Raw genomic sequence first — 14,156 nt, 5'->3', positions numbered from 1 at the left:
AAGGTGTCAAGTAATTCACTAGTTGTTGACCTTGGACACTGTGCTGTTCTTAATCTCTCTGTGCCTCAGTTGCCTCGTGTAAAATGGGATAACAACGCCTGCATCAAACGTTGCTGTATTAAATTCATTAACACATGCAAAGCTCTTAGAAGAGTGCCCACCCTACAGTAAGCCCTATATAAATATTAACTATCATTTTCACGTAAGTGCTAGGTATTGGGGGACACAATGATACCTGTTTTTAATGAGGCAGAGAAGGAAGATACTAAATAATTATAATCAGATACAATAAATAGAAAGTACAAAGTAAAGTGGAAAACAAAAAGAACATAGAACCCACGTGGCACTTTTCCAAACCCCTAGAAGCCTAAGACTCTACAGTCACGGGTGGGAAATCGAGAAGATCCTCCAGACCTCCGGAGGCGCTGCAGCATCCTCCAGCAGCCCAGGCAACAGTCCACGAGAGGACGCGCTACAAAGGTCACGTGTCCCCGCGTTTACCGCCCCGGCGTTCACTGGCTCTTCGGGACACGTGACTCTCATCCTCGGGGGGGATTGGTCCGCATGAGAAGCGTGTTTAGGGGCGGGTCGAGCCGGGGCGGGGCAGGGTGGGCGGAGGGGTGGGGCCGGGGGGCGGAGCCGGCCGGGGCGGCTCGGTGCGGGGGCCGTTGGCTCCAGACAAATAAACATGGAGTCCATCTTCCACGAGAAAGTGAGTGTCCGCGTCCGGGGGGACCTGTGTGCGGCGCTGTGGCGGGCGTGGGGTGCGGTATCTCTACCTCCCGGAGAGCTGGGTGGGGCCCGAGTCACCCCCATCGCGATCTCCCCGGGCGGGCGGAGCTTCACGGGAGGGGAGCTTCACCGACGCCCCCACCGCCCCCGCCGCCCCTGAGGCCATTGCCGGCGGTCCCTGGGGAGCCCGGGGTCCGCGATGTCCGGGGAGCCGGGAGGGAGTGAGGGCAGGGCCGTGGGCGCCTCGGGGCCCCGGAGCGGGGGTGGCGCCGCGTGGGTTTGCTTCTGCGCTTCCCTCCCACTTTGCGTGGCTTCCCTCTCCAGTCCCTTCGCCGCTGCTCTCCGCGGGTTCCGGCTGGTCACCGCGGACACCTCCCTCGGTCCTCCCCCGCCCTCCCAGGACTACCCCGGCAGGGTTATCGTAACTTTGCCTTCTCTGCACTCAATTCCGTTTTGGAATCTGCCGTACACTCAGCTCCCTGGTGGTGTGTGTGTCCGTGTCCTCCTCGTGCACTAGGTGCGGGAGTCTCCCGAGGGCAGGGACGTTGGCTCAGCCCGCGGAGGGCCTGACACTGAGGGGCCTGAAGTGGGAAGCCCCGTGCGCCCCTAAACGGGGAAGTCGTCCTGAGTGTTTTTGTTAGGAAATGTGCGGTTTTCGTTTCTTCTGGTAGTTCCACCTTTCCGGATCAGGGAGCCAGCATCTCAGTGGACGTTAGGGGTGACCTGGAATCATAGTGCGGTGGTGCCCCTAGCCGGTTTTGTTTTGATTCTTCGACGACCACGTACTTGAAGATACTGTGTGTGGCGTGTGGAGAAACTCGTCTTTTCCCACGTAGAGTTATCAAGGCTTTTGGGTGGGAGTGAAATCTTCCCCAGGACAACGAGGTTCACACACCTTGCTTCATAGTAGTCTGGAAAGGGTTGCTGGTGCGGCTCTTGTTTAGTAGCAGCAAAAGGGTTTTCTTTTGTTAAATACTTCTAAATGACCATGGATTTAAAAAAATTAACACACGACAATCAAATAAAGCCCCCAAAGACAAGAGACACGGCATCAATCTAAACAGATTGCTAAATGGAATGCTTTTCTTTATAGAAAACATTTCAGAAAGTTTGGCACGTTCTAGAATGGACCAGTTTTTATGCGTGGGGAGGAAGACCTCCGGTAGAGTTATCGCTAATCTTGACTTGATTGACCTAATTTAAGAAACTTGGACAAGAGAAATTTAGTTGCTTGTCAAGGAGATTGCATGAAGAGAACCCTTGCATGTATGTATTTTTATTACTAAATTTCAGAAGCTTTGGTGTAGGACCAAATGTTTCCACGTGGAAAGCTTCCAACATTTTCCACACCATTTGTTGAGACCTGCACAATATATATATTTTAACAATATTGATTGTTACCTCTTTTGGATACGTTTCAATAAAGGTAACTACCAAGCCATGGGATCAAAAGAAACTGGGGGATAGCTTAATAAAAATGCATTTATAAGAAAGAAATCAGTCTCAATCATTAGCATTGAGTGTAGGCTTAAAGATACTTCTGGAGAACATTTACGCTTATTAATTTATGTGTACTTAGCAAACGAAGGTTCTTGTTCAAGTTCTTTGGCATATTTCAAGAGTATGGAAAGCATCTATAATCATAGGGTCCATTGTTAATCTTATACACAGTCCATTATGAAAATACTTGACCTTAATGTGCCCTTTTCCAGCATACTTGCTTCCCCTCCTACAAAGCGCCCTGCAACCACTTCTCCTTGGAATATTGGTTTCCCCATTTTCAGAGTTGTTGCTTTGAGTTCCTTTTATTAAGTTACAATGTAATCTAAACAAGTTGTTTACTGATATATTCTCTAGTGCCTGGTACATAGTAGGTGCTCAATAAATATTTGAATGAATCAAGTGAGTTCTTTGAGCATCTAAGATGTATATGGTGCTGTCTACCTAGATAATTTTTCTGTAAATATTTTAGGCTTTGCAGGTCATACATAGTCTCACATACTCTTGTTTATGTGTGTTTTCCCACCCATCTGTAAATATAAAAACCATTCTTAGCTACTGGTGCAGGTTGAATTTGACCCACGGGCTCGAGTTTGCCAATCCCTAACTTAAACCCTAATATTAAATGGCCATTAACTGCTTTTTTGTTTTGTTTTTATGTTTTTAGTTCTGATGCCTGCTTTCTCTCATTTTTGTTATCACACCTATTGCTGACTGCTCTTGGTGAGGTTATTGTACCATCTGAATTGGTACTTTTATGTGATATAAACTGGGAATGATGACCGAACTGGTTGGGGTTATATTTAAAATTAGTGAAAACACCGAAAAGAGGCTGAGCATTGACCTTATGACATCTATTATGCCCTTTGTGATTGCCTGTTCTTAGCCGTCTTCAGGATACTTGAGGTTTAGTAATAACCAAATTCCACATCAGTGGCCTGAGGAAGTGGTACCTAATAGCACAGACTTGAAGCCTCTGCCTGGGTTTGGAGCCCAGCTCTGCCCTTTACTACCTGTGTGATCCTGGGTAAGTTACTTCCTATCTCTGCTCCAGTTTCCTCTTCTGTGTGTGAGGATAATAAAGTGGTTTCCTCTGAGTTGAGTGCTTAGACTGTTACCTGGCACTTAGTGCTGTAGAAGAGCTGGCATTGTTGTTATTTGGATGCCTATGTTTGCTGAATCTCCTAAAAAGGGATAGAACCTTATTATCACTCAGATGAGAGGCTCAAAGAAGACATGAGCCCTGCCACAGCCACCCTTACTTAGGTTCATGCCCAGTTTCTGTTCTAGTCACTAGAATTGTCTCTGGGAATTGGAACTAGTTTCAGGTGGGTCCTAAAAACGTTGAGGGCAATGGGGGAACGATTTGGATGCTGTTCCCTTTTGTGGTTTTATAAAATATCTTGGGAAAACTGGACATGCAGTTTGTTCATCCTCTGATCCAAGACAATCAAGTTTGGTACTTGTTTTTTGTATTATAAAGGAATTTTTTTAAAACATATTATGTACAAGAAATTTTATGTAACAAATAATTACAAAACACAAAGAACAGATACAAGGTACAAGAAATGTTATATACCGGTAACAAATTTATGATATTTGCATATCACAGAAGGCCAAGAACTCTTCTGTCATTGGAAGTTTGTCCTAAGTTCAACAAAACCGATGCTCATATTCCAGGGTGTTATTTTGCATGCGGATATCGTTATTTATTTCTAGAGTTACACTTTTAACTCATAAGCATAAATAAAAGAATTAAAAACATTTATATAGATATGAAATTAGTACTACGCAGGTGTAATGCACATCCTTATTTTTCCCTCACAAATTTGGGCAAAAATGTGTGCATTATGCACAGCAAAATACGGTAGGTAGCTCTTGATGTGTATAATCTCTGTATTTTATCAGAGGCTTTTTTGTTGTTTGATTTTTTTTTTTTAATTAAGTATAACACATGTTGGGGCACCACATCATAAGAGTACAGCTGAATGAATTCTTACAAAGTAAACACATATCCTTGTTTCCCCGAAAATAAGACCTAGCCGGACAATCAGCTCTAACGGGTCTTTTGGAGCAAAAATTAATATAAGGTGCTCCAAAAGACGCCTTAGAGCTGATTGTCCGGCTAGGTCTTATTTTCGTGGAAACACGGTATGTGCAAATAACACTTAGATTGAATAACAGACATTTATTTCCCTGCATCCTCTAAGCCCCCGCATGCCCTTTTCCAGATACTAACTCTCCTTCCACCCCTGCAAGGGTAACCACTATCCTGAATTCTAACATCATAGACTAATTTTGCCTGTGTTTGAACTTTTGTAAATGGATTCATATAGTGTGTACTGTTTTGAGTCTGTTGTCTTTTAACATTGAGAGGTTCATCCATATCATCGCAGGCAGTTATAGTTAATTCATTCTCATTGTTACATACTATCCGTTTGTGAATATAACACAATTTATCCATTCTACCGTGATAGACATCTTTGTAATTTCCAGTTTGGGAGCCATTTGGAATAAGTAGTGCTTCTATTAACATTGTTATGTAATACATGTCTTTTGATGAACGTATGGTTGTATTTCTTTTGTTTGCATTCTGTACCTAGTAGTGGAGTTGTTAGATCACAGGGTTTTAAACTTTAGTAGATACTGCAAATAATTTTCCAAAGTGGTTATACTAGGTATGCTTTCATTAATAGTAACTAATAGTTTTGATGTCTCTAGTCCTCCCCAACATAGTAGCCACTCTGGAGAGTGTATGGTCTTGCTAAAACATGGTGGTTTTAATGTACGTTTCCCTAATGGTAATGAACTTGAGCACCTGTGTGTTTTTAAGCCATTTGGCTATCCTCCTGTGAATGCTCGTTCATCCTGTCCATTTTTCAGTAGGACATAAGTATGATGTCTGTGTGTCCTTCAGTTCGTGTTCTAGTATTCAGTGGGAGTTGCTCTCTGGTGGTAGGAATACAGTGGAAAAAGAGGTGCAGACAAGTCCCCTCACCTTTGTGACTGCACCTTGAGGGCTAGATACTGCTTCTTTACTCTAAGCTACTCATTCCATACCAGGTTATGAAGATAAATTAACCTCTCAGCCCCCAGTCTCAGACTCACACCCTCTCAGTGCTGCCTTCCTGTTCCATTATATCTGTAGTCTCTGTGTCTTTTTCAGCAGCTGAATTTTGTTCCTACAGCATGAATTCACCAGGAAAAATATATATTGCTCTCTGGGCTCACTTTCTATTGTGTAACATGGCTCAGAACAAATTGCAGGATGTCAGGCTGGATTACGGAACAGACTCTAGTCGGGAAAGGGAGAACTTAGTGGTCCAGGGTTAGCAAGAGAAGAAAGTGTTCTCCTGTCTGCCATTATCCCACAGCAGGGCAAACCCGGGTCTGTGTTCCCAGGAAGGGATCTGAGCCACCCGTGAATCTCCCTTCTTATAAGGCAAGTAGGGGAAAGCAACACTGTTGCCAGGAGAGGGGTGACCAGCAGGCTTGTCAGTGCCAGGCAGTCTTACACGTATGGGTTCCACAGCTGTCCAGCACCCACAGACCCTGGGGCCCAAGAGAAGTTGTACGGCCCACTCACATAACAGGAAGTCAGTGATCCCATGGAGTGCTGAGCTTGGATGCAGCCCCCCCCCCTCCAGCTTGTCCAGAAGTGAGCTCCAGGGGTGCTTTTTGGGTATCTTGCTCATTGCATCATACTGTGTGTGTATTATTTACAGAGTTCCCTGAAGAGAATCTCGACTCTGTAGCTGTAAGTCTTAACATCAAACAGAATTTTTCTTACCTGTATCAATTCTTGAGATATGAAGTTACGTGAACAAGCATTTAGTTCAAGTAGAGGTTATCTTGTTAAAGAACAAATGTTCTAGGGATTAAAATCCCCTTTCAGTATTAGTATAATAATTTACCATGGAATCTCTAAAAATGGATTTATATTAGGCACTGAAATTGAGGGAGGCTAAATGTTTGTAGAGTAGTTTTTAGTAAATTAAGAGATTTGATGTATTTGATAGATGATAATGTTTAATATAAATCATTCTTAAGTTTTTGATCATATTACTAAATTATTATAGTTTCATTAATGGTAGAATTGTAAAATAAATGTTAAATGAAAATGCATATACCTTATGTTAATCATGTTTGTCAAAAACTAAAAAGGTTCAGTTTTGACAGTGGTAAGAAGGTAATGATTAAATTCCTCTTTTAAAAAGACATTGTACAAATCTGGTTAACAAATCACATTTGAATTGTTTCTTTTGGAAATATTAGCAAGAAGGCTCACTTTGTGCTCAGCATTGCTTGAATAACCTATTACAAGGAGAATATTTTAGCCCTGTGGAATTATCTTCTATTGCACATCAGCTAGATGAGGAAGAGAGGATGAGAATGGCAGAAGGAGGAGTTACTAGTGAAGACTATCGCACATTTTTACAGGTACTGATTTTTAAACTCACCAAATTGCATGTGGTTTTGTTTTTGTTTTTGTTTTTTTTTAATGTGGGTATTGTTTAGAAAAGGATAAACCATTCTGCCTATGAGGATCTGACTTGTTAATTATAACTCTGCTCTTGACTTTGTAAATGGGGTTGCGCAAGGTGTTATTTTAAATATGCACACTAATGACAGTTTTTATCCTTCTCTCCCCACACTCCGCCCCCGCCTCAACTACCTATCCAAATTAAACAGCAGCCTTCTGGAAATATGGATGACAGCGGTTTTTTCTCTATTCAAGTGAGTAGTCACAAGCGAGTACTAAGTGTTGTTTCTGTCCCAAGCGCTGTTTATGCTCAGGGTTTGGTTGGCAGAAGTATTTTTTCACAGCATTTCATAGTCACTGTAATGATGTGACCTTCAGAGTTCCTGCAGTAGATTGTGTCTATAATGAGTATAAGTATACTCTAGAGTACTAGATTTTTTTTGTATAGATAAACATGAAAATTAAGATTGTAGAATCTTCATTTTAGAGTAGGGGTTTATTTTTTAGAATTCTCCTGGCAGTTTGATAATTTTTTTTATTAGTTTCAGGTGTACAAAACAATGCAATAGTTAGACATTTATCATTTATACCCCTCACACACAGTGATAACCCCCCCAATCTACTACCCTCTGACATCGCATACAGCTGTTACATTTCCACTGCCTCTATTCCTTATGCTGTACTCCACTTCTTGTGAATATATATGTGTGATATATCTTTGTATACAATTATAGTTGACATTCATTATTCTTCAGCTTCAGCTTCAGGTGTACAGTGCAGTGATCAGGCATCTACACCATCCCTGAGGTGGTCTCCCTAATGAGACAAGTGCCTGGGATATAGAGTAGGGCTTTTTGAAAGAAGATTTAATTCTCATCTGGATGCTAATAACCTTAATTCCAATAAGTCACAATCTTTTAAACTTACTATCCCTTGTGTAAATTTGAGAAAATGCAACCTCACTCCCCTTTAAATCAGCTTTCAGAGGAAGCTATATTACTTGTGAAATTCTTTTATCTGTGGGTCTTTCAATCTAACACCTGGGAGGAGTATCCAGAGTTCTTTCAGAACCTCTCTTGAGGGGCCTATTTCTGCATGTATGTTTGTTTGCATTCTTCGCATACTGTCCTGGACTCCTCATTCACCAGCATTCCCAGTCAGTGCTTCTTTGTGGACGGTTCCAGGTAACAGCTATACAGGGCTAGGATCGGCTGAGCTCTTGCCATTTCCTGTGCGTGCGCTGCCCTTGGTGCTGATTCACGTCTGCCCACTTCGTTGCATTCACTTTTTGTCTCTTCTGGTACCTGGTTCACTTGCTTCTTTGTTGGCTGCCTTGGAAGTGAATTTTCAGAAATCTCCTATTTTTTTCAGGCAGTTTGAAATGATCAGGTTTATCTTTTGTTTTTTCCTAAAATTATAAACCCATGATAATAGAAATTTAAAATCTATAAAGGCTTCAGTTTAAATGTTTAGAAAGAACTCATTTTCATAGACCTACAAGATAATTATCACTGTTACAGACATATCAGGTAGTTAGTTGAAATATAATTTCTCTAAAGCAGGGCCCGTAGCAGCCAAAGTTTCATATGGGGATTAGTTTTAAGAATAGCACTTAGTAGATAAAATACACATCTGGATTTTTGTGGCAGTTTTACCTAGGAATTGTGTGGTTCTCTGAATATCCCGGAAACCCAGTGTTAAAAAGCACTCTTTCAATGTTGTGTTTATATGTTACATATATAAATTTAGTGATATATCTATACACATACACCTTTTAAAAACCATAGCCTTCTGGGGAAATTGATATATGAAGTACAATTTTTCGTACAGCTGACATGGCTACCTTATTTGTATTTGGAATGGAATGGTTTAGCTCATGAAAACTCACTGTTTTCTTCTACCAGGTTATAAGTAATGCCTTGAAAGTTTGGGGTTTGGAACTAATCCTGTTCAACAGTCCAGAGTATCAGAGGCTCGGGATCGATCCCATGTGAGATTGTATTTTGCTTTTCCTACACTTCTTTTCCTAAATTTGACTTTTAGAGTTGTAATTCCTTAAAGAAGCAAAATATATTTTGAATGCCTGTGTTTTGATGTGTCATGTTTCATTCCCTATTTCACCTTTTGGGGATGTCCGTGAACCTGTGCCCTCTAAGCCTTCCTGGCAACCCAGTGTCTGGCAGCACACAGCTGATCCTTCACTGCTGTGTGATGCCATCGTTTTTGCAAAGCATCACTAACCTGCAGAGAGATTCATTCTGTTTGTGATTTTTTTAAAAATCAGTGCTATTTAACTGTAAACATAATCCTAAATTATCACAAATTTTGTATAATGCTTACCAATAGACAAACTAAATGAATATGAATGTAATGTTTCCACTTAATATTGGATCTGTATTTTTTTTCTTTTTCTAGAAATGAAAGATCATTTATATGCAACTATAAAGAACACTGGTTTACAGTTAGAAAATTAGGAAAACAGGTAATGGGTCTCCTCCTTCCCTGTCTTTTTTCACATTCTACACTCCATTTGCAAGTAAAATGTAAGGGATTAGTGCCTAAAAGATGAAGAAACTCACCAGTACTCTGTGTGTGTGTGTGTGTGTGTGTGTGTGTGTGTGTGATAGTTTCAATCTTTATAGATAGGAATTTGCTACTTTAAAAGACAATATCAATTTTCCTTATATATTTATATACATACGGTTTAGCTGTGTCATAAGAAGAATTATTTAAGAAAATGTAAACGTGGTTACTTATAAGTGGGTTTTATGTGATAAATGTTCTATCAGCTATTTCACTTATAGATTTGTACTTAGCATAGTACTATCACAAAGCTTGAAATAGTGTTCAGCATGAAAGAAAGTTTTCAACCATGTTTGCTTTAGCTTAACAAGATTATTCACATTCCAAAATGCCATATAACACATATATCCACATAAAATAGTTTCTATTAAAAAAAAAAAAGAACGTGGGATATGTCTTGAGCAAGCCCTTTTTAAGATCAAGAAACGTACCTACAGTGTTATTTTTAAAAATAATTAACAATGATCGTTGTACACACAGTTCCATTTTTTTTTAAACAGAAATAAAGTCCTTTGTTTAGAATTTTGGATCTATGAAAGAGTGTTATTGAAAGCGTACTAATTCAGTAAAAAAGAATTAACTAGGATACGTGCAACACCATGGGTAAATCTCCAAAAAATTATTTTGAGTGAAAGAAGGTAGACACAAAATACTACATACTGCATGGTTCCATTTATATAAAAGTCTAGGAAACACGAATTTCCTGCGAATAACCTGTCCTGATAGAAAGTAAGTGAATCAGTGGTTGCCTGGGGCTGAGGAAGGAGGAAGGGTGAAGGAGGAGGATCAGGAGAGCACAGGAAACTAGGCAGTGAGGAGGACGTCCACTCACGCGGCTGTGGTGGTTTTAGGGTGTGTGCGTATGTTACAGTTCTCAAATTGTACACTTCAAATATGTGCAGATCATTGCATGTCGATGATACTTCAAGCTGTTTTCAAAAATAATACCAAAAAGAAAATGAAGTCAAGAAAGAGTGCATTGAATTAAGTCATTAAAAGATAATTCAGAAACAAAACGCCTTGCTGTTGTCTTTTAAGTCAGCCACCGAGAAGCAGCTTCATTGTAAGTGGTTATTTCTTAAGGTCCCTCCTGAGGAGCTCAGAGCAAGTAATGGGGACGTGGTGTCATAGAGAGTGACCCAGGTGCGAATAAGGAGGAAATGGGGTGTAGTAGAGAGTGACCCAAGTGGGATCAGCTCTAGGGAAAAGCCAGGGTAGGACACTGCCGAGATTATTTAACCTCTGGGTTTTATTTGTATCTTTGAAAATTATGATCAGGTATTCTTGTTTTGTATAAAGTAATCACCGGATTTTTTTAAAGATCTGAAGGTTTAGATTCCAGAAGTTCCTGTGTATTGATTTGCATGTAAATTTATCTATTTTGAGAGACTTTTTGTTCATTTTAATTCTTCAAAATTGAATTTTCACATTTTAAAGTATCTTTGACAAATACAGGAAATTGCAAATTTTGGCTTATCTCTGGCTGTAATTTATATTTTTGTTTAAAATTGTATTTTTCACTATAGACTCTTATGTCTGAGGTCCCTGTTTAATGAAAAAGGTGACTGGAAAAAGTATTATGATCTATGTGAAAATTAAAGAAAAGTAGTTGATCATGATACTGACAGTAACTTTTGAAACTTTTTGTGTCTTGTGGGATAAATTAGGAGTCCTATGAAGTAGTGACTAAATGATGTTAATTACATGTGATGGTGGCTAAGTGACCTCTTAAAATGAATTGGTGGTTACAGATTTTCTTCCTGGAATGCCTGGCTTGTTTTTCACAATTGACATTTTTGACCAAAATTATCAGCAATGGGAAAACTGTGTAGTTGTCATTTTTCTTCCACATCAATATAATATGATTAGATTAGGGTTTTGTTAGGCATACTTTGAAAAAAGATTTAATTATAGATATCAATAAAGACACTTTGAAAGTATTATCACTTTCTCTTCTTTTTTGGTGGGGGAAATTTAAAGTATATGGCTTAAAACAAACTTTTATTTTTAAAAACATTTAATAGTGATTAATCTCTAACATTCTATTTCAGTTTTTTTAAATCACATTATTACTTTAAAAAATATATCTTGGTTTGACATGTTTCCAGTGTTAGACAGTCATACTAAGTCTAGACGGGTTATACCCTTAACCTGTGTAACTTCCTTTTAATTGTAATGTACACTAACTTCAATGTTGGACATTTTTTTTCCAGTGGTTCAACTTGAATTCTCTCTTGACGGGTCCAGAATTAATATCAGACACATACCTTGCACTTTTCTTGGCTCAATTACAACAGGAAGGTAAATAAAGATGGAAAGTTTTATAATGTTATCTTTCAAAGTAGCTAAATAAAAGTAACTCATTAGATGTGAGAGTAACAATACTGTTTTTATGGCAGTGGCAGTGAAAAAAATCTTTGTTTTACATGGTGAACTTGAAGTTGGGGTTTGACTGATACTGATCAGGTAGAGTTCTCCCTGACACCTGGCCCTCTCCTGAGGATGCTGCTTCCTTTGCAGCCCCTCTATGTAATGCCTCTTGTTTCTTCCATACCTCACATACCACAGGGCCAAGGGGAAGGCCAGGTGTTCTTCTTGCTCCTCCTAGCCTCCTCTAGGCTGCTGTTCTTCTCTAAAAACTCCAGCTCCTTTGAAATACGTGCCACTAGATTCAACTCTACCTCTACTCTTTTGCACTCACCTGTGATCCTTCTCCTTTTCCATTGAAGATGTTAGGATCTGACTCACTGTCTTCTTTCTGCTTCAACTCCGTTCATCATTCTTAGTGATTTCTATATTAAAAATCAATCCAATCCAATACTTTGCTTCTTACTTTCAAAGATCACTTTCTTCACTCTTGCCTGGCCATTACCAATAACTGTACCACTTTAACTCCCAGCTGCAAGCATCCTACTCTTTGCCTACTGCCTCTGATCCATGTACCGTATTTTCTGTTTTTTCCATTCAGACCATTCTTTGAACCCTACCACAAGACCCGGACATTCCCTTTATAATCTTCTTTTCTTACCCTGCTTATTTTCTATAATCCATTATTATAATCATTTCACTGCATTCAACTCCTTTCTCCTCTCCCTCCATCATACTTTCATGACCTGGTTAAAAGCAAATCTTGGTCTTGTCCATTCTTGTACCAGAGCAGCTGAACATGGCTAAAGAATATCATAAATATGATGATTGATTTTGCTTTAAATTTATGATCACAAACTTCAAATGAGCCTTTAGTGCTACTTGCCATTCCTACTATGTTTTTTTAGTAACTTCACCTACTCTCCATGGTGGTTATTTCATAGCTTATCTCTTCAAAACTAACCACCCCCCTCTCCCTTCCTGACTCCTAGCTTATGACCTTCCTTTGTATTCTACTGAGAAAAGAGAAGAAACTGAAAGAGAACTTCATCTTTCTATTAGAAAATCTGTCCACTTGCCTATCTCTCTACATGTGCTTTGAGTCTAATAATGTAGGTGAATTGTCCCTTCCTCCTACCCAAGACCAACCTCTATTCATTGGGGCTTGATCCCAGCTCCTCCCACTTACTCAAGCACTTTGCTCCTGCTTTTATCTCTCCCCTCCTATAAGATTAGTTCTCCCTCTTTCTGTATTATTCCTATCAGCAGAGAAATAAGCTCATTATGTCCATTGATTAAAAAGAAAAGACCACTCTTAACTCCAGGAAACTCCACCTGCCTTTCATTTTTATTTTCTCCTTAGAATCATCTCCAGTGTGCTGTCTCCTGTTCGTGAGCTCATTCCAGTTACGCTGTCACAACGTGTCACTGAAAAATTCTCTGTTCAGTGTCACCAGTGACCTCTGCATTTGCCAATGCCAGTATTTAATTCTGTCTTTTATTTGCGCTCATCTTATTTAAGAGTATAGTTGATGATACCCTCCTTTAAACAGAACTAAAGAAAACTTACTGAAAATTTCCAACAAATAGAAAGTATAGAAAATAACTTGATGAACCATCATGTACCTTTCACCCAGCTTCACCAAATATCTTATGGCCAATCTTGTTTTATTTATATCCTACCCTCTTCCTTCTCCTCTTTATTTGAGCAAATCCTAGGCATCTTATTGTTTTCTCTGTAAATTTTTAAAATTAAAATCTGTAAAAGCAAGGATTCTTAAAAAAATATAGCCACAATACTATAATCACATCTAAAAATTATAACTATTGTGCTTCATAACATCAAATACCCAGTCATTGTTTAAATTTCCCATCTCCGTGGTTGTCTCTTATGTTTTTCACAGTTTAACCCAGGTTGAAATAAGGTTCATTGATTGCATTAGATTGAAATGTCTCTTAAATCTAGCTGTGGGATTCCTCTCCACTTCATTTTTTCTTTGATTTATGTTTTGGAAGAAAATGGGTCGTTTGTTCTGTTTCCCACATTCTGGATTTTGCTGATTACATCCCTATTTTTCTCTCAGGCCTGGATACCCAGTAGTTTAGTCCTTAAATCAAGAGGCTTAAGCAGATTCAGGTTGATTTTGGGGGGACAGAAGGCTTCACAGATGGTGTGGCACTTGATGTCTGGTTGTCTTTTTGTGATTTGAGTAGCTATTGATGATCAATTCCTAGTTCATTATTACATTAAGGATTGCAAAATGGTGATAACAGATTCCCATCATTCCTTCATTTGTTAGCTGGAAAGCTTCTATACTAATAAACTTTCTCTCATTATTTGGTTATCCTGAAGTATGGTTATATAGTAAAAGCAGGATAAATACTATTTTCCTTTCATCAGTTTTTAAAATGAGTTCTTTTCATAGTCTCTTTCAAAAGTAACCAATTAGTAGTTGTCTGGTTTTTTGTGAAGTGTTATTATAAATTAATC

At 39.2% G+C, this 14,156-nt stretch overlaps 1 protein-coding gene across 9 annotated transcripts in view; it reads left to right on the top strand.

The window, feature by feature from the left end:
- The first annotated feature begins 620 nt into the window (after positions 1-620).
- ATXN3 (ataxin 3) overlaps positions 621-14,156 on the top strand; it is a 33,384-nt gene continuing 19,848 nt past the window's right edge. For 2 of the 9 annotated variants that reach the window (XM_081048067.1, XM_081048073.1), the window contains exons 1-6: positions 629-712; positions 6,508-6,672; positions 6,925-6,969; positions 8,620-8,705; positions 9,131-9,197; positions 11,512-11,599. In XM_081048067.1, coding sequence (XP_080904193.1) covers positions 689-712; positions 6,508-6,672; positions 6,925-6,969; positions 8,620-8,705; positions 9,131-9,197; positions 11,512-11,599 — 475 coding nt within the window. In that variant the 5' untranslated portion in view covers positions 629-688. Of the gene's footprint in view, positions 713-3,118; positions 3,260-5,957; positions 5,990-6,507; positions 6,673-6,924; positions 6,970-8,619; positions 8,706-9,130; positions 9,198-11,511; positions 11,600-14,156 lie in introns of those variants that run through there. The other 7 variants (XM_081048072.1, XM_081048071.1, XM_081048074.1 and 4 more) reach the window with 7 other exon arrangements.

Source organism: Rhinolophus hipposideros, assembly GCF_964194185.1.
Source record: "Rhinolophus hipposideros genome assembly, chromosome: 5".
Lineage (NCBI taxonomy): Eukaryota > Metazoa > Chordata > Mammalia > Chiroptera > Rhinolophidae > Rhinolophus > Rhinolophus hipposideros.
This window is presented reverse-complemented; position numbering and strand designations above follow the sequence as displayed.